The sequence below is a fragment of the Aspergillus foveolatus genome, assembly GCF_047715535.1.
Source record: "Aspergillus foveolatus strain CBS 279.81 unplaced genomic scaffold BDW70scaffold_84, whole genome shotgun sequence".
Classification (NCBI taxonomy): Eukaryota; Fungi; Ascomycota; class Eurotiomycetes; order Eurotiales; family Aspergillaceae; genus Aspergillus; species Aspergillus foveolatus.
This window is the reverse complement of record NW_027396148.1, coordinates 55,564-79,049: the sequence shown is the minus strand read 5'-3', so window position 1 is coordinate 79,049 and position 23,486 is coordinate 55,564. Positions and strand designations below refer to the sequence as shown.

Sequence of the window (23,486 nt, the reverse complement as noted above, 5' to 3'; positions counted from 1 at the left end):
TTTTTTTTTTTTTTTTTTTTTTTTTTTTTTTTTTTTTTTTTTTTTTTTTTCCCCTTTTCTCGAAGATAGATCGAAGACACTTGTGAGTCTACAGTGCGTGACGAGCAACTATTCTGTTTAATCATCTATTTACTTCCAGTAGTGCGGAACCTGTACGCTATCCATAATCGAGTAGTGAAGGCTGAGGACGGCGCGTGGGTGCTTATCTTAGGCTTGCTTGAACGCATTCGGAACGCACTTCTGGCAAGAAAACCGCACTTCCAAGTATGTTCGATGTTTGTGACGAGCGAAAATCGGAGTTCAGAGGTATGTATGCCTTGAGGACTGGTGTCATTGCAATTTACCTGTGGGTTTGTACTGACCGTATTGGCAGATGAGGGAAAGAAGGCTGTGCACCTGACAAGGACAAGTTCGCTCCTGCTGCAATCTATGCAGCAATCACGCGTCAGATCAACACCGAACCCCTCTTGCGACAGATAATGCTGAGTACCCTGTATTGTGTACTTGCCTACCTGCCTACCTAGGCAGTCTTATCTTGGGGCCCATCTCAAGTGTCACCCCAATTCCATGTGCAGCCCCTATCTCTCGTCACCGATTGGTCCTGCTCCTCCAGCGATGACCCAGATTCGTCGGGACCATAGGGCATACTACCAGCAGAGATGAGCTCCATCGGCCGTGCTAGTGATTGTTGGTTGTTCCGCAGCTTGGCTCTCTTCAATACCTTACAAAAAGAGGGGCTCGCCCAAGGCTGCGTTTTTGAACGCAACTGCATTTTTTACGACATTGATGACCGGGCTGATAAGGGCAGTACGAGGTTTGTGCCAGTGAAAGGAGATATTGTTGAGACGCGCCGATTTCGATTGTTGCGAAGGCCGGAGGCTTCCAGGGGCACTGTTTTGATCAACGCCATGTTATTTGTTCTGTGGGCTGCCTTATGGCTTTGTTCTCGTTTAATCTCGCCATCTTCCGCCGTCCTTGAGGTTTTCGAGGTATATCAGCCTGTTTCTTCCAAAACTCATAATAATACCTCCTGCAACGAGGAGATCCTGCTCTTGAACCACGTATTTGGTTACAGTTACGGGAAGCCGTTTGTTGGTAAAACCATCTGGTCCCACTGGTCCATGCACAAGAAAATAATCTTTATTTTCCAGGTTACTATGACCCCCCGAGCTGCGAATTTGATACGGTCCGCATCAACCTCACGGTCACTTCCAAGGGTCGACAGTTCGACCGGTTAGCACATATGTGGCTCGGGGATGTTGAAGTATTTCGAACATCGACTGCAGAACCTACGGCGGATGGAATTATTTGGTCCTACGTCAAAGATCTGTCACAGTATAAGGTGCTGTGGCAGGAGCCACAAAAGCTCATATTTGATCTAGGGAATTTGATTGACGGTACATACACTGGTTCTTTTAATGTGACTTTGATGGCTCGATTTTCGCATGAGAAGAATGTTAGGTTAGCAGACATCGTCATGCCGATTTCGACGCGGAGCTCGGCGCTCAATCTGTCGAGTGCATTCAACCTCCCTTCGCAGAAGGCAGAGGTGTCTTACAGGTTTGACTCCCGAGTTTCTCGCGCTCTTGTGTCGATCTCCGCGTGTGGCCAGTCCACGGAGGAGTTCTGGTGGTCCAATGTGTTTTCGTCCGACACAGGGACCTTTGACAGTACCTTTGGTGAGCTTTACGGACACTCGCCGTTCCGCGAAATCCAGCTTCACATCGATGGAATTCTTGCTGGCGTGGTCTGGCCTTTCCCGATTATATTCACGGGTGGCGTATCTCCGGGGTTCTGGCGCCCGATTGTTGGGATCGATGCATTCGATCTGAGGATGCCAGAAATCGATATCTCGCCTTTTCTGCCCCTTCTTACAGATGGCTCTTATCATTCCTTTGAGGTCAGGGTCGTGGGACTAGACATCTCACTTAATGGAACTGCTACATTTTCCAACGAGGTTGGCTCATACTGGGTTGTCTCAGGGAACATATTTCTTTACTTATCCGACGGCACCGCTGAACAATTGCCTACGTCTGCCGGCCCGAGGCAAAGGCCTGACATCGTAGCGCCCGCGCCTTCCTTTACCACTACGAGATATCTTGAACAAAACAGTACTGGCGGAAACTCGTCCCTGGCATACTCGGTACTGGCGGAAAGGGTCATTACAATCAGGTCTCCTGACTTTCTATGGAGCCAGAACCTTTCTTTCTCGAACGTTGGCTTTTTCAATCAACAGGGCCTTAGCCAAAAGAATGTGCAGCGTACGTCAGCCACGATATTGTTCGGCCCCCTGGGGGATGGCGACAACTTCAATGAACTCAGCTTCGATTATCCGTTGACTGTGAACACAACCTACGGCGACTTGGATGGCGGCCTCACCATCGACGCTTGGATGCGGAGGGGACTCAGGATTGACTCGAGTGGCGTACCCGGCATCTCTACTTACACATTCACTTCGGGCCCATTACATCTGAATATATCGCAATGGGGTCAATCGTCTTATCAGTCGACGGCAGACAATAGTAACTCGACTTCTTCCGGGGATACAAGTACTAATATTCAGAGCGATGCTGGAGGGATTGCCTATCGACGGTCTGTTCGGGCAGTGAATGGCACTGTTACGTCGGATACGGAAATCTAACTGTCACGTTGTCCCCGAGCCAAGCTGCGAGGTGGAAGCCTCGAGACATCACTGTTTATCAGGATACGTAGATAGACTACTCCATACCCGCAATACTGTACTCTGTACCTAGTACACCATTGGTGGAATCTCTGCACCGGACGTGGGTCGGACTAGATGGGTTAGTTCCAGTACGCTCACTTATCATCACGTGATCTTTATCGATAAATACAAGGGTATCACCCATTGCTTCTTTTCCTCTTCAGTCGGATCGAGGACCGGTCGGAAGCTGCGGGATGACCGTGGCAAAGGCGGCTGTTTACTACACAGGTACATCTAACACTGTTCAAATTTGCTATGGATAGGTCACTGATGACAGTCGTTGTTTCCAGGCTCTGTTCCCGATACTTTGGCACATGCCTTCAAGCGGCGTATAGAAAGTCAGAATGGTGAACCTCTAACCAAACGCCGCAAGACCAACCCGAAGGCTCAGAGCTTACGGGACATACAAGGCCTGTCGGCTTCACTTGTCCCTAAAGGCTATATCCCTCTAGCACGATGTTGTCTGCAGTTGGTATGTGAACGCTCGAGGGTGAGAGAGGAATTTCACTAATGGGCATGCAGGACTTTGCTCACGCGCGCCCATTACAGGGTGACTGGAGTGACTCTACAGGCGCGGAGCATAATCTGCCTGTCATTATCAAAATTTCCAGGCCACACCCTATGGAAACGCAAGAAACTGGAAATGACTGTGTTGTGCTAGAAATAGAAACAATTCAGGAAAGGGAAACCATCTTCGTCGATACGTCCAGTGACCCGGATATCATCAGTCTTGGTAGACACTTGGCAATTGCGAGCGACCTCGCGTGCGCGGATCGCTATCTTACAGCTAAGCTACCGACTGCATGCTATCAGTCTACTCTTCGGTACTTCGGAAATCACACATCATTTCAACTGGAGACAGTGATTTTATGGAAGGATTCTCTAGATATCACGGACTACCAGAGACTACCTGATGCGGCCTCAGCAGCATTCTTTAGGTATGTTCTGGGGGAGGAAGAGGATTATGATCCCTTTAGGATACGCAGGGCCCGGGGGCCTATGGCGAGGGGAGACGGTTGGACGCCACAGGATTTCTACGACAACGTTCACGTTCCTCCGAATACGCCTGAGCTTTCAGCACCTGTAAAATGCGACTTGACAGAATGCGAGCTTTTTCCATTCCAGCGGCGTGCGGTGCGGTGGCTTCTAAATAGAGAGGGAAAAGAGCTCAATTCCGACGGTCAGGTGGTTTCATTAGAGAATAGTTCGAAAATCGGCTTGCCTGATTCATTCCAGCAGATTACCGATGCGGATGGAGAGGTCTGTTTTGCTAGCCATCTATACATGGTTGTAACGCGAGACCTTTCTGGTTGGTATGATGTCAACGAACATCTCAAGGGTGGGGTTTTGGCTGAGGAGATGGGTCTGGGAAAGACTGTAGAGATGATTAGTTTAATGTGTTTGAACCGCCGGATACTGCGCCCTGAAGAAACCTTTGCGGAGCCTGGAAGCAATGGTTTGAGACCATCTGGAGCGACTCTAATTATAACACCGCCGGTAATACTGGGACAGTGGAAACAGGAGATCGAGCTGCATGCCCCGAAACTCCAGGTTTTCCATTACACTGGAATACAACGGCATCCAACGTTGTCAGATCAGGAGCTAGTCGAGCTTATGGCTGACAATGATGTTGTGCTCACGACATACAATGTGCTGGCGCGTGAGATCCACTATGCCGGTGCTGCCCCAAAAAGGAATCTCCGGCATGAGAAGCGATTCGAGCCCAGAAAGTCGCCGCTGGTCAAGATATCGTGGTGGCGGGTATGCTTGGATGAGGCTCAGATGATCGAGAGTGGCGTCAGCAATGCAGCGAAAGTTGCTCGACTTATTCCTCGCCATATAGCATGGGCTGTGACAGGAACGCCGCTTCGGAAAGATGTCACCGATTTGCTCGGACTACTGCTCTTCCTTCGGTATGAACCTTTCTGCGGGCCCATATGGAAAAGGTTATGTGATGCCACGTTCAAGCCTGCCCTGGCCCGCATCGTTAATGCTATCACACTAAGGCACAGCAAAAATCTTATCCGAGAAGAGCTACATCTGCCACCTCAGAAAAGGATTGTTATCACAGTTCCTTTTACCGCAGTAGAAGAGCAAAGCTACAGACAGCTCTACGAGGAGATGTGCGAGGACTGCGGGCTTGATAGCTCGGGGTCACCTCGCAACAATGATTGGAACCCGAATGATCCCTCGGTTATAGATAGGATGCGAAGCTGGCTTGTGCGGCTTCGGCAGTCTTGCCTCTACCCTACCGGAAATCGGCGTAAGGTATTCGCTGCTGGCAATGGCCCTTTACGATCGGTCAATGACGTCCTGGAAGTGATGATCGATCAGAATGATGCTCTCATACATGCTGAGGAACGCTCTCTTCTCCTCTCGCAACTTCGACGTGGCCAGCTACTTGAAAATGCTAAGCTTAAAAGGGAAGCCCTCAGCCTCTGGAAGAATTCCCTTCATCGTGCGAGTGACACCGTTCAGCAATGCCGGGAGAGACTCCAGACGGAACGAAAGAAGCAGCTAACTCCTCTAGCTAATGGAGCGCACGATGAAAGGCTGTCCATGAGTGACGATGAAACTGAGGAGACCGAGAAAAACTCTCGACTCCATGTATTCCGCCAACGACTACGAACTGCGCTTGAGGTCGAACACATTGCTGTATTCTTCACAGGCAATGCTTATTTTCAGATAAAATCCGATCATGAACTCACCAAGCCCGACTCTGAGGAGTTTCAGGCGTTGACAAAGTTGGAAGAGGAGGCTTACGCGAAAGCCAAATTAATTCGACAAGAAATGCTGACTGAGATTTCCCGAAAAGCTAAGCACTACGTGAAGAGAATCAAAGAGAAAGCCGAGAAGGAAGAATTCGTGGCTATTCCGGAAATGAAACTTCATCTGTACAGCAAAGGGCTCGAGTCTCGTCGGGTGTTGGAGCGACTTCAGGATTTCTGCGATATGATGAATGACCATGCCGCCCAATACAAGGAATGGCGTCAGAAAATGGTCAAGCTCCTTTCACAAGCACTCATTGATCAAGAGGACGAGTCTGAGCTTGAGGGCGACGAGTACGAAAAGTCTACAAAGCATCAGGATGAGATGTATGTCTACATGGAAGCACTCCGCGCATTATTTGCCGACCGTCACGATGCTTTGACAGGGCAGAAGAACGTGCTTATTGCCCATGAAGTCAAAGTCGCGATTTCACAAGCACAGAAAGGAGAGGGGCCGTCCCCGACACTATACCTCGAGGTCATGAAAAGACGGAATGAAGTAAAACCTGGCCCCGACCTTGGCTCTCTCCGCGGGGCTATTGCCGAACTTCGTAGTCTTGGGTCCTCGCTGGAATGGCAAGCCAACGACGGGAGCACAAGAGCTCGCGCTGAGCTTGAAATTCTCACAAAGGTGCTTAAGAACGTCACGGACATTTCTACGGAGCAAACAAAGATCGCGTCCAGCCTGGAAAGGGAAGTAGAGATGTTTCGAGACACTATGAATAATCGCCTAGAGTACTATCGTCAGCTGCAGCAAATTTCCGACACTGTGGCACCTTACGATGAAGAAAGCGCCGGCAAGCCTCTTGACTACAGGCTCTTTGCTGAGAAGCTTGAGCAAGAAAAGGCCATGGAGGAAAAGCTATCTTCCCTGAAAGCAAAGGGCCGCTATCTTATTCATCTACGTGATGAAACAAGCCCGGATGAGAACTCCAAAATCTGCATTATATGCCAAGGGACTTTTGAGATTGGTGGGTTAAAATGCTACAATTTCTCTGCTCGACTGGATGGCTGACTCTACAAGGTGTTCTGACGGTATGTGGTCATAAATATTGTAAAGACTGTTTACGTCTATGGTGGCGTCAACACCGGACTTGTCCGGTTTGCAAAAAGCGTCTTGGGGCCAACGATTTTTACCAGATCACATATAAACCTCAGGAATTTGTGGTCCAGGAGGAGAAGTCATCATCAAACATTACACTGGAACAACATTCCAGCAATTCTATATATACTGATATCGGATCAGGGACTCTACACGAAATCAAAAATATTGACCTGAAAGACTCATTTGGAACCAAGATCGACACCTTGGCACGCCATATTCTGTGGCTGCGGGAACATGACCCTGGTGCTCAATCCATTGTCTTTTCTCAGTATAAGGGCTTTCTTGACTACCTAGCCAATGCATTCAGGCGCTTCAAGATCGGGTATAGCAGTGTTGATGAATCAGACGGCATAGAAAAGTTCAAAAAGGATCCTGGGGTAGGCCATCATTCCATTCCTGGGTTCAAAGTTCTCAAAACTAATTCCCACCTAGATCGAATGCTTTCTCCTGCATGCGAAGGCGCACTCGTCAGGCCTTAATTTGATTAATGCAACTCACGTCTTCCTCTGCGAACCTCTGATTAACACGGCAATTGAATTACAAGCTATTGCACGAGTGCATCGAATCGGGCAGCATCGACCGACGACCGTTTGGATGTACCTGATCTCCGATACAGTTGAGAAGTCAATATACGACATCTCGGTCTCTCGCCGCCTAGATCACATTATCCAGAAGGAACGGGAACAGAAGGCCAGTGCATCCACAGCTCCTGAAAATAGAGTGAACGGATCTGTAATTGAGGACCTTAGCGAAGTAGCTATTGATTCTGCTAACTCCAGGGAGGTACAAGATGCACCACTGGCCAAGCTGATGGAGGGCGGCGCATATGGTGGCGAACGGGTCAAGAAGGACGATTTGTGGCAGTGCCTGTTCGGCAACCCAAGACAACAAAAACATATGAACGGCTCGTCAAGCGCCAACAGTGATGTCGCCAGATTCTTGAGAGCTGAGGCAGCCGAGCAGCGAAGAACATCTTCGAAGGGTGGTGAATAGAACCAGTAGGCTAGACCAACGGAATTTATACTGGCATCTCCCACGACAGAGATCTGACCTAGCACCTTGTTACCGTTTAACTGTTGTCGATACCTACCTATCACGAAAGTCATTAATTAGAACAAACAGTAATGTTATCCCTATCATAGATTGAAGGTGTAAACACAATGTTGGCCTTAATCATTAGGCACCAGATGTGCCTGTCCTGACTAATCGAGTGGTTCCATAAGGTTGTACCTATCGAGTATCGGCTCAGGTCCACTACAGCTGACGTTGAGCGTTTCTACCTGCACGGTGGCTTGAAGCGACTCTACTTATAATCTCACCCTTTTCTTCTTTCGCAGCTTTTTTTTTTAGTGTTATTGAAATGTTCTTTGCGTTGTTAAGTGGTTGAGATAATTCTGCTTCTTTGCCATAATACAACCAACATGGCCGCGACCAACAGTGCGGAGGCCAGAGAGCTTAGCTTAATCTCTAAGGTAGAGCTCAGAATCGCGTTAGCAGATACAGACGAAAAGCTGGAATCTCTTCTCGGCACATACCTGGCTCCTCTGCTACTGAAGCTCGACTCGGACAGCCATGCGGTCCGCAGCAAGGTGATTTCCGTTTGTCAGCACATTAACACTAGAGTCAAGGCCCCCGCAATCAAACTCCCCGTTGCAGCACTGTTGAAACAGTTCAAGGAGCAGAAGGCGCAACTTATCAGGCACTTTGATTTGATCTATCTGCAGCAAGGTATTGATCGCCTGGGTTCGGATGCCAGAGTCGAGGTTCTGGTGCCGTTATTGCAGGGCATCTCCGAGATTGGGACATCTGCCAACCAGGGGGCTGTTGTATTCAACCTGGTGCTGCGGCTATTGCCGTTGCTGAAGCTTCCACCGAAGGACAGTGAGGATGATGTGAAGTTGAAGGCTCGGTTGGGTCTTTCGGATCAGGACACCAAGTTTCTCGCTTATTGGTTTGCGAGACTGCTGCTTCTTGTGCCAGCGGAAAAGGACGCCCTCGCATGTCCGGGTTTATCTCCAGCAGAGTACAAGTTTCTAAACAAAGATGCGCCCATAACTGAGACGTGGGATCCTGCTCGGGAGGGTGGGTTGAATTTGACGGAAACGAAAGTGCGAGTACTGAGGTTCGTCTCTAGCGGAGCCTTTAATGACTCGGAGCGGATGATGTCGGCGATAATTGCGTCCGCAGATAGTAACTCTCGTTTGTCTGATCTCGCTGAAGAACTTCTAAAGAGGTTCATACCAGATCTTGAGAGCCCAGACGTTGTGCAGCAGCTCTATCAACTATATTTTGGTGCTGGAACACCAGACGGGGCTCGCCCGGCGCGTCCTGCCCTGCAAACAAAGCTTCTTAACTTCCTTGGGAAGTCGGTTACGGCAACGACGGACACTGACAAAGTCGTTCGTTTGATTGAAGATGGTCTTTTATCAGATTCGGCAAGGTCTTCTCAGGGTTTACAGGCTTCCAAGCTGCGGACTCAGATATTCAACTTCACTACGTGGGTCGTCCGCATGGGATCAAAAGACGACCTCAGGCAGATTGCTCCGAAAGTTATTGCCGGGTTGATAGACTTCATCCGTTCCCAGGGATGGCCTAGTCCGGGAGTTAGCGGACAGCGGCTCCCCAGCACAGATCTGAGCCTCCGTGCGCTTGCGTACGAAAGCATCGGTATCATTGTCCCCAAAGCGGATCTCAAGTTCAGTGATGGGCATGAAACGGTCTCGTATTTCTGGCTGATTAAATGGTTGTTCACGTCTTTTAGCTGTGACGACTCCGGCCCTCAGATTTTTGTCAGCATTGAACAGGCCTTGGGCAGCATTCTTAATTCGTCAATAGATGTTAGGGACACTGACTCCCAGAAGGAATTAAGCCATTATCTACTGTCTCAGATGAGGACATATCCAGGGACCGAGGATGAGGAAACAGGGTGCAGGATCGTGCGTGGCCCACAGTATGCTGCAGTGCGGTTTGCTAACCGGTTTTTGCCATTCTACAACGTCGTTGCGCGCTGGATCGATCTTATGGCCATTGCAGGTGGCACCGACAAACGCCAGGAGATCGCAGAGGAGGGGAGAAAGGGATTGCATCCATATTGGTTCCGGCTTTTGAATTCAAAGCAGGAAACTAGTCTAAACCAGATCCCATCTGATTCCTCTGCTGATTCAATTTCCTACTTTGATTTTCCGAGTTTTGCTGAGGTTACAAACTTTCTCCTTTTCACTGTGGTACCGGGCAACCATGAGTTTGGGATGTTTTCTGGCCGTTACAGGGGTTCGTTTGCGCCGGCATTAACCTTCCTTCGCAATATCCTGTTCTGGAAGTCTTTGGTGGCGGCCGGTATTGTCATGGAGATAGAGCAGGATTGGGAGTCCAAACTTGACTTGATGCTCGCATCAGATGAGAAGGCACGGATGGCTCTAAGGCGTCACATGCAATCAAATGAGCAGGAACTGGTTGGGATGTTTCTGCAGTCTACCCTGATGGGACTCGTTGATGGGTATGGAGAGGGCCGACGACAATGCGGAGAGCATTTTGTCAGTATCTGCTCACTGGCAGCCAATAACTCTGTCGAGTGGCTTCTTCCACAGGCGCTCTCATTGAAAGCAACTTTATCGAGCAATGACCAGGATGCTCAGAACATGGCGGCTCGAGCGATCGGTATTCTAGCTTCCCATCCTGCGTTCTCGCAGAAGGACCTTTTCGATTTAGTAACCGAGCTACTGTCTACGGCAGGATCGTGGGGGTCGGCAGTTGGCGAGAGAGTTCTGAAGGCTCGAGGAGCAATACTTGCACTGTCCTTTATCTTCAGCAGATTTGCTTTCCGAGGAGCAAAAGAGAAAATCTCCGAGCCGCAAATAAACGAATTTATCAAGGTTGTATTTACCATCATTGATATTTCGCGCGACTCTCTCCTCCGGCAAACTGCTCAGACAGCCATTGGGCAACTTAGTCTTTCTGGCCTCCTGTCTCTGACTTCGTTCACCAACGCTGAATGGGAGACGCTAAAGGATAAGCTCGCGAAAAATGCAAAGGCTGAAAGTAATATTGCTATATCAGCCATTGGTTTGCTTATACTTACTTTCCCCAGTGATGCCCCGCAGTTTCGGCAGTTGCTTGATGTTCTCTATGACTTGCATGAAATTCGAAGTCCAGAGGTACATTTTACAGTCGGCGAGGCACTGAGCAATGCGGTCGCCGGCTGGGACTCCAAGTCACTGGTGCACCAATTTGACGTCGACGAGCAACTTCCTGACAATAGCATTCCAACCTCTGTCCTTGCAGACGCGTGTGACAAACTTGCTAAAGATTGCCGAGCGTCAAAACCATCGCTCAGAAAAGCGTCTGCGATATGGCTACTATGCCTGGTTAAAAACTGCGGTTACATGGGAGAGGTACAAAGCCGTCTACGCAAATGCCAGATTACATTCGCAAGCTTGTTGAGTGACCGAGACGAGATGGTTCAAGAGACAGGAGCCCAAGGGCTAAGTTTGGTATATGAGATGGGCGACCAAGCTCTTAAGGACGATCTGGTTCGTGATCTTGTGAATTCATTCACGGCAAGTAGCGCGAACCTCGGTGGTGGCAAGATCAATGAGGATACTGAGCTCTTCGAGCCAGGAGCCCTACCTACCGGGGGGGGCTCATCCGTCAACACATATAAAGACATAATGAACCTTGCTTCTGAGGCTGGCGATCCAACCCTCGTATATCGATTTATGTCGCTAGCCTCCAACAACGCGCTCTGGACAAGCCGTGCCGCATTCAGCAAGCTTGGTATCAGCAGTATTTTCTCCGACTCCAGCATCAATGGATATCTCGCGAAGAACACGAAAATTTATCCCAAACTCTTCCGATACCGGTTTGATCCAAACCCAAATGTGCAGCGCTCTATGAACTCGATCTGGCTTTCGTTGGTCAAGGATCCAAATGCGGTTATCAGTGCCCATTTTGATGAAATCATTACTGATCTTCTGAAGAGCATGTTAGCCGGGCGGGAATGGCGAATGCGGCAGGCAAGCTGTGCTGCAATCTCGGATTTAATTCAGGGTCGGCAGCCTGATGTATATGTCAAATACGTGGATGAAATATTTACGAAAGCATTCAAGCTGGTTGATGATATCAAGGAAAGTGTCCGAATTGCCGCGCTAAAGCTTTGCCAGACGATTACTGGATCTGTTATCCGCACTTTAGAGGCGAGTGACCCTGACACGAATCGAGTCAAAACGATGCTCGAAAACACCATCCCTTTTCTACTGAGTGATAAAGGCATGGAATCCAGCGTCCAGGAAGTCCAGGGGTTTGCTCTTGGAGCTCTCATACAGATGATCAAGAAAGGACCTGGTAACGCGCTGCGGCCGTTTGTCCCCAGCATCATGGAGCAGTTTGTGAATTGCCTCAGCTCGCTGGAGCCGCAAGCGGTCAATTACGTCCATCTCAACGCCGACAAGTACGGGTTGACAGGGCAAGAAATAGACAAAATGAGGCTGTCAAGCATCCGTACGTCCCCAATGATGGAAGTGATTGAACGATACTTGATCGATATGCTAGACGATGAGAGCATGAAGGAATTCGCAGCCAAGCTCGAAGGTGTACTTCGCTCGGCCGTCGGCCTTCCTTCCAAGGTCGGGTGCAGCCGTGTGCTAGTCCTGCTAAGCATGCGGACAGTTCTCTTCCAGCCCTATGCCGATCGATTCATCCAACTGCTTGGTAAATGCGTCCTGGACAGGAACGACACAGTCAGCGCATCTTACTGCTCGTCAATTGGCTATCTATTGCGTCTAGCCTCAGACAGCCAGGTCCTGAAGACTATCGAGCACGCCAAAACTCTATACCTCACAGCTGAGGATGCTAATCAGCGAGTCATTTCAGCCGAGATCCTGCATTCGTCCTCAAAGCTGTCGAACGATCGCTTCATGTCGTTTGCGTCGAGCGCCCTGCCGTTTGTTTTCGTTTCAAAACATGACCTGAATGAGCATGTTCGTGAAGTCTTTGAGAAAACGTGGCAGGACAACGTGGGCGGCAATCGGGCAGTGTCGCTGTACATTAAGGAGATCACCGATCTGGTCAGGGATAACCTCGGTTCAGCCCACTGGGCGATAAAGCACACCGCAGCGTTGGCAATCGCAGACGCTATCACTTCACTGGATTCAGAAATTGACTTGGGTACAAGTCAGTACATATGGCCTGTTCTAGAGCAGGCATTGGCTGGCAAGACCTGGGACGGGAAAGAAAATGTTCTCAAGGCATTCGTACGGTTTGCGAGCCAAGCGAGAAAATTGTGGCACGAACAGCCGCAGCTGGGGGAGTTGATGAAGGTCCGTAAGATACTCCGTCCTGATGGATCCTTGCCCTTTTGCATTTTTGTTTGTTCTGTTGGGACTGGTTTATTTCAGGCAACTTGGCTAAGAGCTATGAGCTGATCTGCGCAAAGACAATTACGATACGAGAGGCAAAACGGAATAACCCTGCATATCGACCACATGGCCTGACTGCTTTGGGTGGGGTTGCACAAGCACGCAAGGACCTCGATCTGACGGCTGAAGCAATCAGCATCGTTTCCAAAGTGCTGGATGACATTAACGATGCAGGAGATCCCATGGATGTCGACTCGGGCAGCGGTCCCGGAACAAAACAAATTCTAGAGAATACACTGGCTGCTTGTGTAAAATGTCTTCTGCAGTGTTGCAGCTCAACGTTGCAAGCACTGTTGGACGGTGAGAAGAGCCTCTCTTCTTGCATTTTTATCATTTTGTGTGTCAACGGGCTAATGAAAGATTATTACTCCGTAGGTCGCACAGTTTCAGACGACGAGCTGGCCCAATTGAGGTCGAATATTCGTAGAGCTCTGAAGCACGGAGGGAAACAGGTGCAGATTTCTTCGTACGAGGAGCTGCGCCTCCTCTTAAACATATGGGCTTCTAAGGGGGGCGGTGAAGCTGAACACCTACGCAAGATTCACGGCTTCTTGGCGACACTGACTGAAGAATTGCTCTCGTGCGAAATTGACTTATCGGTTGAGGCAGTCCGAAGGGGACGTGCTGAGGCAACGGCCTCATACGTCAAACTCTGCCAGCAAACGGGACGGGAGATAGACGCGGAGCTGCAAAAGTCCATCAACGACTGGCGGAGGAATGAAAGATCGGGACCCGTCAGGCAGGTACTCGATCAGGTGATCGGACAGTTGGCACCAGAGTAAGACGACAAGGTTACGAGCGGTTCCCAACGGTCGAGCAGTGTGAACCTTGAACGGGATTGAAGGCCGATCGAGCAGCTGAAATGTTTGGGACTCTGGGGAAGTTTTGGAGCACAGCATAATCTTCCTCTCAGCCAGCCTCTGAAAATGGGGGCTGCAGCTAAGAACGGTTTGTTTCGCTGCCAGTGGTTCGTTCCTTTGGGCTGGGACAGCAGGAGCCCTATCAGCGATGTCAGTGTCACCCGACGTGGGACTTGGGAAATGCGCGAAGCGAAGAGGAGGGTTCATCAGCCGACTCCTGCGGTCCGTTCTGTTCCTGGTGTTAGCGTCGGGCTCTAATGTTGGCTTCGTCCGAAGTGTTGATTAGTATTTCCTGACCAAGATCTTTATTTACGATAGAGTGCGATAAGCACAATGATTATTGCCTCTTTCATCCAAGTCCAATCAGGCGTGTCATGCAGGCGCTAGCGAATCACAAGTGCTGCTTGCCGAGGGGGCACCATCTGGACCAGGTTCAATAATTCGACGGATTATGGGATGTCCTGCACCTCGCACCCTCTTTGCTTTTTCCTTTACCATTTTCTGTTTCGCTGTGCCCCCTGCGTGCTCCAGTCCAGACCAGGCGAGTCCTGCAGAGGCGGAGTCTACACGGCAAACAACTGCAGATGCTGATGTTGATGAGCAGAACTGAGAAGTCAAAACGACTTTCTGGGGGCGCTAGTTTAGTCTGATCGGTAGTCCCGTTTATCACTGGCACATGGCGGCACTAGACGCTAGTGCAGAAGTGCGAGAGGGTCTAGGTTGGGTCCGGGCCTAGAACTCAACCATTCGTCGAGATACAGTCCAAGCCCCGAAAGCCAGCGGACAGGACGTGACTGTTGTGGTTAGCCAGAGTCTAGAATAGGACATCGCCGTGTGAACTGTCTAAACTAGGTTGCAAGACAAGAAGGGACACACTTTGTTAGGCCCTGGGCCGCCTTCGGCTCCGAGAAAACGCAGAAGAAGCAAGAATGGGGCCAGGCCAAGCAAGCACTTACCCCCCGTTTAGAGCCCGATTAATGAGACGAGATGGGATGTGACGAGTGACCAGTTACCAACCCGTCTGGAAGGTTTTTGAAGGATCGAGATGAGACTTCTATTTTTGCCACCGTCGGGCTGAGTCTTGGTGAGTTGAGATCGAGCAGCCTGACAGGAGACCAAAAAAAAAGAAAAGAAGATGTGAGTACGATGCAGGAGAGATGGGGGGAATGAGAGACCAGGCCTCGAGAGATCAGAGACAGAAGGGTGAGCCGGGAGAGTCAAGCGTCAGAGACAGAGACAGACAGGTGTGGAGCCCACATGGTTGGCAGCTGGCAGCTGCACAAAGCACCGACTCTGTGCTTGGTCTCCGTAGTTTATTCTCCCTCACTCTTGATCTCCCCAAATCGACCCGCACGAATCGCCATCTCTGTAGCGAGCTCCTCTCTGCTCCGATCGGTTCCCATTCGCTGACATTCCCTCATCATTATTCGTATTCTCGGCGTTCCCTTCAAACTGGAGGTTGGCAAACTAGGGTACGGAGTACGGTGAGTCTGGCAGGCTGTGGGCTTTGGGCTGTGGCAGGCTGGACGCACTTCTTCAAGACCGTACCGGGATCGCGTCTCATGCATGCCCTTGCTCCTTTTTCTTTTCTTCTCAACCCAAACTAATTTTATTCCCTCTTTCTTTTTTTTTTGTTGCCTCCCCTAGTCTAATCATGGATAGCTCCACGGCGTACGCGATGCTGGCGTGCTTATTTCTGTCCAGGCTGGTCCCCCGCCCCAGCTGAGGACGTACCTTCATGGCCCATTCGAACCCTTTTTTGGTCTCTCTGGCCTGACTCTCGCTCTCTTTCGCTTCCGATTACCAGTTGCGTGCTCTCGAAAGGAAAAAAGTGAAGAAAAAGCAATCAGGGCCAGGGCCCGGCCGATAGTTGTCGCTCCTCTTCCCTCCCCCCACACGTGGCTCTTGAGGCTCTAGTGCCATAACTATATATATATGCTTAACGGTAGCTTGTCAATTGCACTCCATCATCCTCTCGAACCGGCGTTCTGTTCTAATCCATCGCAGGCTCAGATCAGCCCACTTGATATACTTTCATCTCAGAACAGCTCGCGACTCCGAAATGTCCACCCGCAGAGGCCAGTCTTCACGGAAGCGCCCCTTGCACCTGCCTGCGATTGCACCTAAGGATGATGTGACACCTTTGAGTCGTCATGGCGGTTCGGCGACTGCTGTTAGAGCGACAATCATGCAGCCTCGTCTGCGCTTCCCGCCACGATCTCGGACTGGATGCTGGTATGCCCTCCTTTTTCTGGCGCACCCTTCTGAGCCTCTCTTGATATACCTTTCCTAACCAGTCTTCACCATCTAGGACATGCAGAGTGAGCCAACCCCGTGTCCTTTCCATTGCTACATGCACATGGTTCTCCTAAACTAAGCGTGCTGACGTGGGCGTCTTGTCGCGTATTTTAGAGTCGAAAAAGTGAGTCTAACCCGGTCGTTCGTGGCGTGCCTGTCATCCGGCCCTTAGTATTAATCTTGTAATCTACAATAGTCAAGTGTGATGAGGTCCATCCGCAGTGTAATGTAAGTATAGAGTCTACATTGTCTTTTTTATATGCATGTTAACATGGATTGGTATACAGCAATGTGCACGGCTTGGCCATGTATGCGACTACCAACCGCGAGTGTGCTTTCGAGATGACACCCGTCGAGTAAGGGAGCGCATGCCCGATGTGAAGACAAAAGGAAATATTGTGTGGGATCGTGAGTGAACCCCGAACTCGCTCCATCTCGATTTAGAACCGTGTTACTCTATATTTTGGATGCTAATTGGTACGGATTGGTCCTAGCAGCAAAAACCTCGCCCAAACGTGAGCGCATTACCACCTCGGGATCAATCCCTTACGACCTACTCCCCGAATTCTCGAGACTCACGTCAGACGAAGACAGGGAGAAGAAAGCGCAGGCGTCAGCCCCGGGGACTTACCATGTCATTGTGGTTCCTGAAAGCTTTGCTCGCCTCCCAGAGTATACGGAGGATGCGCTTGAAACTGTGCCCAGCAATCCGTACTCGAGCCCATTATCCGAGTACAGTAACTATGATCCCATGGACGACGTCACCACATCAGAGGACCCAAATGTGGTATTTCTGAATCAGTTCAGAGATCCCAGAAAGCAGGTCTATCCCAGCCGCCGGAGTTATACACAATCTCCGGAGTCTGATATAGGTTCCACCTCCGCCCAAACCACAATGATGTATACACCTCTGCAGGATTTCTCGGAGGACCAAATATCCGAGTCTGTTGATCTTGAAACCTACGGCATGGCGCTTCTTGATCATTTTCAAAACGCCGTGTGGATGCAACTGATCCCCGGGGGCCACGGTTACTTGGAAGCGAACATCTTTGGGCAAGAGGCTTCCAATTTCCCTCCAGTGGGTGGTGCCGAGTGCTTTGCTTGGGGCGCATAATCCTAATGACTATGATGATAGCTCCTCCATGTGATGATGGCGGTGTCGGCCCTCAGTTTAGTCCACCAAGGAAATACTCATTACGTGGATGCCCTACAGTACTATAACCATGCCCTACCTTCGCTCCAGAGCGGTCTCCAAAACTGCAACGATGTTCTATCTGATGGATTATTTCTGACTCATTTCCTCCTCCTTATCTACCAGGTCTGTTATCTTGTCTTTCCTCACAACATTGGCTAGATTCTGACAAAGATCAGATCGCACTTCCAACCCCGAGCGACGGGTCAAATCTCTGGTCCCACCATATGTCCCGGCTGCTCCAACTGTCCCTGTTAAGACATTCCGTCGCCGAGCGAGAGCGTTACCCTGTCATCATCTGGTTGATATGTCATATGGATTTATATGCTCTTTTTAGCGGCGCTGGGTCGGGAGAGTATATTAGAGCAGCAGTTGAAAGCCATTTACTTCCTGGGGCCGAATCCCTTTTCTACGCTGCAGGAGTTGAAGACGACAGGTTAAAGTATCCTGGGGAATGTGTCGCTCAACCTTTAATTACAAACCTGTACCAAGAGTGCTTTCTATTGGCGGCACGCCTAGGACTGTTCGCCGCCGAAGTGAGGGTCTCAAAAGTGCCATATATGGGAAATATGCACCGAGAGCTTGATTCGCTGCGTGGGGGGTTCAGGCAGCTGTGGAATTCGCCAGAAGCTCGATTTCTTATGGAAGCCCAAAAGAATCTATCCAAGCGGTTTCAACACATCTTCCAACAGGTGAGCAGATGAATTCATATTCATGGTTACGGTGAGGGCGACGCTGATACGCTCTATTATCAAGCTATCTGTCCTTTTCCATACGTCGCTTCTTTTCTCCTACTCAGTTTTTCGGCATGGGCCAGAAAATACCCATTGGATCGAGCTTGAGAGGGAGATTCAGTACCATACAGAGGCGATTCTTCAGGTCGCAGCTCATATGGTAGGCCACGGCCGTCAAAGCGGCCCTCTATTTCTCACATTTCCCCTCTTCTTATCTGGCGCTGCTACAACGTCAAACGAGGCCAAGATGGCGGCATTGGGATTGCTAGCAAAGCTCAGGGAAACAGACTTGGGATACCAAGCGGCGACGACAAGTTCTATACTTCAGGTTGTTTGCGAAGCCCAATTGCAGCATTCGCGAAGTGGAAGGTATATGCGAGAGATTGATTGGAGGGAGGTAATAGCGAACCATGGGTGCCAGTTGGTGAGCTATGGTTGAACCGTCGTGAGGGACGTAGCGGTGAATAGTAAAGGCAATGCTCTCCTTGTTTTCTTAGCGATGAAAACACGAGCCATTCATGTCCTCATTTCCTCATGTTGTATTGTTGGGTATCGCTGCGGGGCGAGCCGAACCCAGTCAGCTGAGATTCTCCTGGAAGAATTATCCTCAGTTCCTCCCATCCTCAGGCTTAGAGACGATCATGGATGCAAATATGCGAGTATTGTTAGCAGCAGCATCTCTTAAGCCCAAACTGTCGATTCTTAATCTGTCATTCGCTGCTGGGCGGCAATTTGCAGCTAGAGCAGCCCCTCCTCTGCGACTTGCTGGGCCAATGAAGACGACCAAGACGCTGCCAAATGCCCGGCGCCTATCTCAGACCGTCTGACCAACCATCGTATTCGCTGCTTGCTCGTTGTGTGATGGTAATGGTGATCACTGTCAGGCTGAAGCTGGTCACGGGCTTCTGCGCTTGTCTGGACCTGCTCAACCCGGTCAAATTTCGAGTTGTGGCGTATACGTTATTTACTGCGCATGCGCTGCTTCGCTGACGCCTATTCTTCTCTCCAACACCCCGCATCTCAGCCCACCTCGATAGCTCCTTTTTCGCGTCCCCTGAACCTTGGAAATCCTGTCCATTTCTTTTTCTCCTCCCATTGTGCCAGTCGCAGTGTGATCGGACCCCTTCTATACTGTATTACATTGAAATCGCCGGGGGGTGAGGAAACAGTGCCGTCACGATGAATCTCTCCGGGAACAATCGTTCCCAGGAGGAGCTTTTTCTAAATAACCCTGATCATCAACAGGAGGTCGAGTCCCCAGTGATTGGGCCGTTGCGCATCAGCAAACGAGAGACTCCCTCACCGGCTCCTGCGAGCGCTGCCCCTCTACCATACCCCGACGACCGGCCAAGGCTGCAGCAGCATGCCCGAGTTTCAGGCTCCAGTGGTTCGAGCCCAATAGCCCAAGCAGGTAGACAGAGTGCATCTCCGACGTCCAGTGGAGGACTATCGCCAGTTGACTACCCGGCCGCTCTGCGACCCCGGGATGGCCGCGAGCCAAAACAATCGACCTTGGCCGAACGACGAGGGAATGCGCCCAAACCGCTACCGGAGTCTCCCATAGTCGACACGGCTGACAGAGAGGGTTTCGCTGCTAGGATGAAACAGCGGGCTCCAGGACCTCCAGTCGATAATCCGTCGCAAAGTATGGCATACCCAAATTATAACCAGCACTATTACCCACCCCCGCAGCCCTCCATCTCCGCGAGACCAGCGTCCCGCACGGCGTCGCAGAATACACAACCGCCACAGCACGGTATCAACCGCTTTAGCTCTACAGCCTCCACGTCAACAACCCGTGCCGAGCGCGGGTCTCCTCCACCTCCGGAGACACCCATCGTTGAACCCGGACAGCACCCGGCTTCTGATATTGAGGCTCGCTATGCCGCCTCGGGAATTGCGGGCACTTCGACCCTGACCGGGATGCAGGCTCAAAGCGCTGCAGCGCAGCGAAGAGCAGAACAATACGCTGGACAGCAGCCTAGAAACCCTGTTCAGCGGCCGTGGACACCAACTGAGCTGCCAGGGTCTCATCCCCATGGGCCGCCCACCGTATATCAGGGCGCTGAGGTGGTCGCGTTACAGACACCAAACCAAAGTGCAAGCCCTTATCCTTCCAACACAGCTGCGGCTTCGTCTCAAGCGCCGCACTCTCAGCAACCGGCGAGAATACCGAATAACGCCCTTGAACAAGACTTGGAGAGGATGCGCATCAGTTCGTCGCCCCCTCCAGCTTACTCAAGCGTACCTCGCCCAGCCTCCACTTCTCAGGGCTATTCGAATGAAAAGCAGCGTCTTGCAGCTGCATCAAACCAATCGAATTCTGCAGCAGCACAGCATCCTCCTCCTGCTGCTGCTGCTGCTGCTGCTGCTACGACGACAGCCGCGGTGGCTGGAGCTGCTGCACCCATGGTCTCGGCCCAGGACCATCCGGCATTTGCCAACGACCCAAGACAGCAACAGCCACGGCAGGTATCAGGACCATCGCCACATAACGACGTGCAGAATAATGGCCAGCAAGACCAGCATCCGGCTTTCCAGGCTCAGCAAGCACAGGCAAGTGCAGTTCCAGTTAGTGCTACGAGTTTGCCCCCGGCATCGCCTCCTCCGCTCCCAGAAGGCTGGATTGCACATCTGGACCCGAACTCTGGCCAGTACTACTATATCCATCTCCCTACGCAGTCCACTCAGTGGGAGTTCCCCAAAGGGCCTACGCCGCTAAACCTCAACGAAGCACCTATGTCTCCGGTTGGAAGTGTGTACAGCGCCCATCCCTTAGCCTCGCCAGGCCTTTCAGCCTTTGGCAAACCATTAGCATCTCCAGGCGTCCCAATGACGCCTGGGTTTGAAAGCCTACAGTCTCCAGCTGTCGCGGGGTTTAGTGGTCCCCCTCCCAGTAGTGGCGTGGAGCTGTACAAGGTAGCGCCGACTAACGGAGTATATTTTGGTCCTTACCTACGCTATGCAAACATGGATGTTCAGCGCGGCATATGGTTTGGGTCTATTCTTCTAGTTACTGATGCCGGTCAGCCACCCACTATCCATATCCATCAGAGTATCGATCTATCTCCAAATCCACGCCAGTTGAAGGCGATGGCTATTTCTACGCACCAACGGTGGACTTTCTACAAATATGAGATCGATTTAAAGATGGAAGAGTCAGGTCCGGCCAAATGGACATACGCCATCACATCGCACCTTGGCTGCACACGCTACGAGTTCTTGGTTGCCGGTCAACACGAGACAAGCTGGCGCTTTATTGCAACTTCAGGCAATGACTTCTCACTCAACGTCAATGAGAACGACCGCTCACGACTGGGGGGAGTGGGCCTCATGTGGAAGGATATCATGCAGAAACACACTGAGATTGGCGGGTTCCACGCTCAGTTGTGTTTAGGAGGCCAGATCTATGCCGATCGCATGTGGAAAGAGATTCCATCGCTGAAGCAATGGCTCTTAATCCGAGGAAAAGAAGCTAGGAAGACTGCACCTTGGACGGCCGCCCATGAGCAAGACGTTTCTCACGGGTACTTCCACTATTACACGAGTCATTTTGACCAGCCATACTTGAGGGAGTCATTTGCTCAGATCCCATATGTTTGCCAAATCGACGACCATGATATGTGAGCTCTCTACGCAACTGATCTTCTTTGTCGGACAAGCTGACATGTCTAGTTTCGACGGCTTCGGCTCGTACCCTGAGCATATGCAGTTTTCCAATATGTTTAAGAACATCGGCCGCATTGGGATTGAAATGTACTTACTCTTCCAGCACCACACGACACTCGATATCCTCCGTAATGTTAGCACCGATCATGATCTATTTACCATCACAGGTACCGGCTGGCATTTCGTCAAATACCTCGGGCCAGCCGTAGTCCTCGTTGGCCTCGACTGTCGGTCAGAGCGCAACCAACACCAGGTACTCGCTGGACCGACATACCAAGGCATCTTCCCCAAGATCGCCATGCTCCCTCCCACAGTTCAGCATTGCCTGTGGATGATCTCAATACCCCTTATTTACCCACGCCTGGAAACAGCCGAGCACATCGCTCAAACATTTACAACCGGCAAGCGAGCCGTCACTGGCGCTTACAACGTCCTTGGCAAGGTGACCAGCTCCGTTGCGGGCGTAGTGGGAGCAAAGGACGTCGTCGGATCCGGATTCGATTCCGTTAAGCGAGCCGTCGGTAAAAGTGGTCTCATGGGTGGAATCTTAAGCCCATTCGGTGAATTCGATCTGCTTGACGAGCTCCGAGATCAATGGACTCATGAGTCAAAAGTGCGTAAATGCCCACGCCGCCCCATCCACACATGTAGGCAACAACTAACCAAATGAAATTACAGGACTTAGAGCGAACCTACCTAATTCGCACCCTCCAAGGAATAGCGCACCAGAAATCCCTCCGAATGACGTTCCTCTCAGGTGCGGTCAATGTCTGCGGCGCTGGCCTCGTCCACGACCCGGCGCACCCCTCAGACCACAAAACAATGTACCAGCTCATATCCTCTTCCGTCGTAAACAGCCCTCCACCTTCATATATCATCAAAATGCTCCACTCAAGCAACAAGCCCCTCTACGTCCCAGCAAACGGCCACCGCTCCACCCCTTCCCAGCCCTCCGACACGAAAGAGGACATGATGGAGATCTTTCAGAATGACGTTACTGGCCAGGCGCGCGAGCATAAAAAGCTCATGGGTAGACGGAATTACGTGGCCATCGTCGCCTATGACCCGGATTCTATTGGCGGTAGCCAGATGTCCCTTGCGATGTATGGGCAGCAGGGCGGTGGTCTGCACTTCCCCGCTGGCAGCGGGAAGTTGAATCTCGCTATTGATTTTATGGTGCAGGGGGATGGGTCGTTTGGGCAGGTGGTTAAGTATGGACCGGTTATTGTGCCGAGTTTGGAGCATGGAAAGTGATTGATGCCGAGTCTTATATTGTATTTGATCTTCAGATTCGCGTTACTTTGTCTTCTTTTTCTTCTTGTCCTGTTTATACCTTCTCATCTTGCCCGAGATTTTCTGCATCAATATCTCCTTTCCTATACATCGTATCTATGTCACTGGTTGATATATTATACATCAAGTGCTGCTTTCATCTGATGGGTTAGCGTTTTCCGTTTTGTTTATCTTCTCTCTCTTATAACGGGATGTAAATAGATTAGATTATCAGCAACCGACCGAATAGGACGCTGACGTGAGATTCATGCGCCTGATTCTCTAGCCCTAACCTATACCTAGACTCAGTTTTGGGAGACTATTCCAAGTCATTTGCTCGTTTATCAAGTTGAACTGGTGCCAACGTCAATATGATAAATTACGCCTGGCCATCAAAAGCATATATATTTATCAATCATGTCTCATTAACATTCCAGGTTAGAGGTAAATAAT

The 23,486-nt window shown here is 50.6% G+C and overlaps 5 protein-coding genes across 5 annotated transcripts; all 5 read left to right on the top strand.

The window, feature by feature from the left end:
• Positions 1–659: 659 nt before the first annotated feature.
• Positions 660–2,641, top strand: BDW70DRAFT_163922 (uncharacterized protein; the record flags this gene model as incomplete). The annotated part of the gene is made up of 2 exons (XM_073741385.1): positions 660–1,095; positions 1,152–2,641. The coding sequence occupies 2 exons, from the start codon at positions 660–662 to the stop codon at positions 2,639–2,641; spliced, it is 1,926 nt and encodes a 641-aa protein (XP_073591870.1).
• Positions 2,642–3,232: 591 nt separating this feature from the next.
• Positions 3,233–7,588, top strand: BDW70DRAFT_153692 (putative SNF2 family helicase/ATPase; the record flags this gene model as incomplete). The annotated part of the gene is made up of 3 exons (XM_073739696.1): positions 3,233–6,461; positions 6,515–6,972; positions 7,028–7,588. The coding sequence occupies 3 exons, from the start codon at positions 3,233–3,235 to the stop codon at positions 7,586–7,588; spliced, it is 4,248 nt and encodes a 1,415-aa protein (XP_073591869.1).
• Positions 7,589–8,016: 428 nt separating this feature from the next.
• BDW70DRAFT_153691 (ECM29 family proteasome component) lies at positions 8,017–13,790 on the top strand (the record flags this gene model as incomplete). The annotated part of the gene is made up of 2 exons (XM_073739695.1): positions 8,017–12,913; positions 12,988–13,790. The coding sequence occupies 2 exons, from the start codon at positions 8,017–8,019 to the stop codon at positions 13,788–13,790; spliced, it is 5,700 nt and encodes a 1,899-aa protein (XP_073591868.1).
• Positions 13,791–15,930: 2,140 nt separating this feature from the next.
• Positions 15,931–18,531, top strand: BDW70DRAFT_153690 (Zn(II)2Cys6 transcription factor; the record flags this gene model as incomplete). Its single annotated transcript, XM_073739694.1, has 7 exons — positions 15,931–16,066; positions 16,363–16,394; positions 16,454–16,574; positions 16,661–17,244; positions 17,302–17,484; positions 17,538–18,050; positions 18,115–18,531. 7 exons carry the CDS (start codon positions 15,931–15,933, stop codon positions 18,529–18,531), a joined length of 1,986 nt encoding a protein of 661 aa, XP_073591867.1.
• A 429-nt stretch (positions 18,532–18,960) lies between these two features.
• BDW70DRAFT_119170 (WW domain protein) lies at positions 18,961–23,377 on the top strand. Its single transcript, XM_073734730.1, has 3 exons — positions 18,961–21,715; positions 21,768–22,374; positions 22,440–23,377. The coding sequence occupies exons 1-3, from the start codon at positions 19,272–19,274 to the stop codon at positions 23,013–23,015; spliced, it is 3,627 nt and encodes a 1,208-aa protein (XP_073591866.1). The 5' UTR covers positions 18,961–19,271; the 3' UTR covers positions 23,016–23,377.
• The last annotated feature ends 109 nt before the right edge of the window (positions 23,378–23,486 follow it).

Coding starts and splice junctions, on each gene's coding strand:
- BDW70DRAFT_119170 (XM_073734730.1), top strand. CDS start 19,272: ATGAATCTCTCCGGGAACAATCGTTCCCAGGAGGAGCTTTTTCTAAAT. Junction 21,716..21,767: donor CAAATCGACGACCATGATAT/GTGAGCTCTCTA, acceptor TGACATGTCTAG/TTTCGACGGCTTCGGCTCGT. Junction 22,375..22,439: donor AATGGACTCATGAGTCAAAA/GTGCGTAAATGC, acceptor ATGAAATTACAG/GACTTAGAGCGAACCTACCT.